The sequence below is a fragment of the Salvia miltiorrhiza genome, chromosome 3, assembly GCF_028751815.1.
Source record: "Salvia miltiorrhiza cultivar Shanhuang (shh) chromosome 3, IMPLAD_Smil_shh, whole genome shotgun sequence".
NCBI classification, from domain to species: Eukaryota; Viridiplantae; Streptophyta; class Magnoliopsida; order Lamiales; family Lamiaceae; genus Salvia; species Salvia miltiorrhiza.
The window spans coordinates 12,794,924-12,800,228 of NC_080389.1; the positions used below are offsets into that span (position 1 = coordinate 12,794,924).

Genomic DNA, 5,305 nt, shown 5'->3' on the forward strand with positions numbered 1-5,305 from the left:
ATGGACAAGCTTCGTTACTTCAGCGCACATTTTGCCGTTGGACTGACGAACATAACCACGTGGAAAAATATTGAGTGTTTGAGACACGTAAGCCACGAATATTGGATGAAGTGCAGATCAACTCTAACGAGTAGTTGCAATCTTCGTGAATTAGGCATACGTTTTTATGATCCGATAGAGCATCAAGGGTTGATCAAAGTGAGAGCGTCGTTGGAGAAGTTGCAGAATCTTATCATACTTCACTTAACAATGTCTTTGTATTGTGTTACTGACCTAGCAATAGCTGTGCCGCAGCTCACTAATCTCACCAAACTTAAACTGAAAGGTAAGATGCCCAAATGTCCAACTGCGAGTATGTTCCCTCCAAATCTTTCTCACCTCACGTTGATTGGTTCCGAGCTACATGATGATCCGATGGCAGAGCTGGGTAAGCTTCCAAAGCTGTTATTCCTCAAGATTCAAAATAACGGTTACTGCAGTGAAACGATGGTAGTTTTGTGCCACGGGTTCCCCTGTCTCGAATCCTTGTCGTTTGGAAATTTGCATGGACTCAAGGGTGTCTTCATTGAAGAAGGTGGAATGCCGAAGCTCAAACATCTCCGAATCCATGATTGCTTCAATCTGAAGACTTGGAATCTGCCGCAACACATCAACATATATGTTATTGAATAAGCTCAAGCTTACTTTACTTATCTTTTGTTATTCCTATGTATATGTCTTATAAGAAATGGAGTGTCTTTTTTTAGTATTCATTCAATTCTACTCATTTGTAAATCGACTTATGGAACTTGTGTGTGAGATGTAGTAATAATTTCTACTTATTCCTAAATACAATATAATTTTGGCAGGCCAACTACTCTATATCATTTGTCTATTTTTTTTTTTGAAGTAATGGTAAATAGCCACAGTGTATTGTGGAAGCCAACACACTAATTAAATAGAAAAAAAAAATTAATTTATTGAATATATTTTTGTAATAAAAAAAGGGATCTAATAATGTGACTGTATTGTGCATATTATAGTAATTTTCTATTTTTTGTAATTTTTTATTTTTCTAAACAAATAAAATACAAAAAATTACACAAAATAAAAAAAAATAGCTACAATATAGATAATATATTAAAATAATTAATCTATTTCTTATTTATAAAAATACTAGTATATCATGTAATACTAATGCTCTTATACTACAAATAGGGTTATTCATATTAAAAATAGTCTACACTTTGACTTCATAGTGATTTTTTAACCTGTATTTATAATTATTACAAATATAGTTTGTATTTATCTTTTTATTATATTTAAGCATAATAAATTAAAATTGAAGAAAATATAATTAAAAACTATAACAAATTAAGAGTGGTACATAGTGGTACACACTAAAATGTAGGCCAGAGGATCCCATCTGCCAAGATACTGCCAGAAATTTCTAATCCCAGCTCTTCTATATATTTTTCTAGGCTTCCATGCGGCCGACCATCCCACGCAGGGCGATAACCACCCCTGGTCTTATAGATAGTTTATTGTATATATGGCTTCCACGAAAATGTAATAGCCTAAGTTATATGTATCTTGTTCTTTAATTTTTAATTTTTAATTTTTCTGAGAAGGATCACTTTTACAACAAAAAAATGAAATACGAACAACCGCGCTGGTCGCAATAGATCTCCTCGAGCAACAATCCTATAAACAATCTCCAACAAGCCTCATTCTCCACCTCTATCACTGCCCATGCGTTGGGGTACATCTGATTATTGCCATCACATAACAGTACTAAGTGTGTTTTCAAGAAACACCCATCTAGACCAATTATTGGCCTACATTCCTCTAAAAAACTCTTCTTCAAGGCTGAAAACCCAATATACAATCCCTGAAATATAGTACCATCACCACATAAGAGCTCAAACCAGCCCCCTCTATCCACTCTCATCAACTCAGCAATATAACTTCTCAATTTGTTATAATGACCCTTCATAGTACCTCGTAGCACCTGTAAGGCATGTGCCTTAGCCCTATATAACCTACCATTAGGAATAGCTATGTTAAATCGCCTTTTAACATCATTTCTAAACTCCTCAATACACATTTGAGGTCTAACTCTGAAGACCCCAGTGTATTCTTCTCCAATCCACTTATAACTCGCTTGCTTATTACCAACTGCGAAGGTACATGTGTGATCCTGACCTAAAACCTTCACCACTAAAGACCTCTCATTTTTTACTGTACTAGCATAGATTCTCCCTTGACAAGGATCCTCACAATAAGCCTCACACTGATCCTTGTTTACCCTCCTAAAGTGTATTAGATAACCTTTAACAATACTCCATGATATAAGTGACCTCTTGCACTGAAAACCATCCTCAAAACGCATACCTAAAACAAGTTTGAAGTCTGAAATATATCTGAGTCAATACTAACATACCCTTCTCTGTCAGAATCCTCATATTTAGATAACCTCTCTTCTTCATTCCCCTTCACAGATTCCATATCACCTATAACACCAATACTTCCCTGATATTTGTCCTTGCATCTTGATACTCTTCATCTCCTGACCCTAGTTCTTTATCACCCAAAGAATCATCTGATTCCACAGCCTCTTCTTCAATAAGTTGAGGAATATAATCATCATCATCTTCATCTGTATCATATAGCTCTTCCATTTGTAAAATAGGTGTGTCTATAACTAGTTGCTCCATGCCCTTCCTTGCAACATTCTCCACATTCTCATCATCTACTACTTTCTCTTTCTCTTTGCTCTAAAACACCTTCTCCTTCCCTTTAGACTGGTTCATCTTGCCCTTCCCCTTATCACTACTACTCTTAGTGGTAGTGACAGTCTTGATAATTGTCTTAGTTATGGTTTCAGTGACAGCCTTAACCTTCCCTATTTTTCCCTTCTTCCCATCATCAACATAGAGACTTATGGATCTAATTGTAGATGTAAGCCGATGCAGCCCTCACTTACACGAGGGTTACACGTTCTATCGTGTAGCTCGATCGACCGTTGAAAATAGGCGCGTGTTTTACACGTGCCTTTAAAAAAAAAACGAAATTTTGAATATCATGGACTCGATTTGCGTGATTTTTGACCTTTTTTTTCTTCTTCTTCCTCATTTTTTTCCTTCACCTTCTTCATCTTCCTCACTTCTTCCTTTCTTCATCTCTCTACACCCTTCATGGATCCACACAACCCAAATTACTATGACCTAAATTGGTGCCCCGATCTATCCGATGACTATCATCCCGATTTGTCGGGATGTAACTTAGGGGATGCTCCTCCATCCGACGAGGAGATGCCTTCGGCAGCCCATAGTGCCGCCAAACCAAAGAAAGACAGCCGGAGGAAGGAATTTGACTCAACCTAGAACACCTCTAAGTTGACTTGCAATAGGACAAGGACATTCTAGTGATGGTAAGTTGACCCAGTGTCATCTCTCAAGGAAAGTCTTAAAGGGCTTTTAGTAGTATCGTAGGAAAAAACAGTAAAGAAAGCAGTAAAGGGATTGATTATTAAACTAAAACTTAGAATTAAAAACTTAAGTAAAAATTGAACTTAAAATTAAACTAGGCGAATTGAACTATTAAACCCTAGGCAAGATTTTAAAGAACTTAAATTAAACCTACTTAAGAAATTAAATACTTACAAATTTAAAGACTTCTAATCTAGGCATAAACTAAAGTGCATAATTTAAATTGCATAATTAAAAAGGAAGCATAAACATGAACGAAAAACGTAAACATGATTAAACGAAAATAACTTGAATTGAAATACGAAATACCGTAAATGTCTTGAACGTGTAATTGTGTCACTCAATCACAATCCAAGAAACTAAACTAAAAACTAAATTGAAATCTAACTTAGAACAATAAAAACTCGAAACTATGAAAGCAATTAAATTCCTAAGCTTCGGATGCCAACAGATCTCTAAGATGACGTCTAAAACTAGGGCAAGGGATTGATGTTTTACAATGAAAAGTATGGCCCTATTTATAGACTTCAAATCCTTCTGGATCACCATAAAAGTTGCCATGCAAAACCGGACTCTAAAAGGAATAGGATCGTGCAAAGGAAGGTAAGTCAGGCTGTGACGCGCTCTACAAGTCATCTCCACCCTAGCGGAAATCGCGGCTCTCGCCAGCGGAATGGCTTCCGCTCTGGCTTTCGCCAGCGGAATGGGTCGCCAGCGGAATGGCTTCCGCTCTGGCTTTCGCCAGAGGAATGGTGATTTCTCTGGCTATTCGATTCCGCTGTAATGGACTTCTATCCCCTCTGCTCTGACTCTTGACTCCTCTGGTGATTACTTGGCTACACTGGCTTCTTGATTTCGCTGACTCCAGAGAAATGATGATTTCTCTGGCGCTTCCTCTGCACTTATGATTCCAGTTGCGAAGTGATTTCTCTGGCGCTTCCGCGCTCGCTTCGATTCCTCTGACACTTCCGCGCTCGCTTCGATTCCTCTGGCGCTTCCTCACTCGCTTCGATTCCTCTGGCGCTTCCTCGCTCGCTTCGATTCCTCTGGCGCTGGGGCATTTCTCTGGCTTTCCATTTCGCTGCTCTGGCAAGCGGGGCTTTGCTTCTCTTACATGCCAGAGTATGCCCAAAAACACGATTCTTAGCCCAAACTCTCCAAAATTTGCACTCTTCATCTCGAAAACCTAAATCTCCTGCAAAGCATAAAATAGACCATAAAACGCACCAATTTCCAGAAGATTTAACTTAAAATATGCACATGCAAACCCCTAAAATTAGAACAATTAAGCATAAATCAACCCCCCCACACTTAGCCTTTTGCTTGTCCTCAAGCAAAATCCATATGAATCCTAGGAAGAGATTGATTTCAACAATGCTAATTTCCATCCAAACATTCTCAAAGTGAATTCAAAATTTTACAATCAACACATATCTCTCGATCATACAAGTAACTCAAAGTTTAAGAAGCAACAAAAGAGTAATGTAAGTAATTCGATCAGACCCAATTCTCCGCTAGAAGTGAATTCCCTAATGTGATCGCCTTTATAATCAATATCACCATTTTTCACACTTTGTGTGCTTAAGATTTTCGACAGTTGAGCCATAATTCATGAAATAAAAACCATTTGGATGTAATCCAAAGTCTTTTCACGTGGTTTCCCATGCTCATAGTTAGACTAGCGGAGCAGAGACTCAGAGCTATCATATTTCAGAACATGCCAGATGTTTCAGAGCTAGCGATTTTGAATTTTGAAGTTGGCAATTCGTCCAACATTTTCACAGATAAGATACGATCGTAGGCAATCACAATGACAACACTCCTTCTAGCATCTA

The 5,305-nt window shown here is 37.8% G+C and overlaps 1 protein-coding gene across 1 annotated transcript; it reads left to right on the plus strand.

Moving 5' to 3' along the window:
* Window positions 1–672, plus strand: LOC131018356 (probable disease resistance RPP8-like protein 4). The gene has a single exon (XM_057947086.1). It carries the CDS (start codon window positions 1–3, stop codon window positions 670–672), a length of 672 nt encoding a protein of 223 aa, XP_057803069.1.
* Window positions 673–5,305: the final 4,633 nt, after the last annotated feature.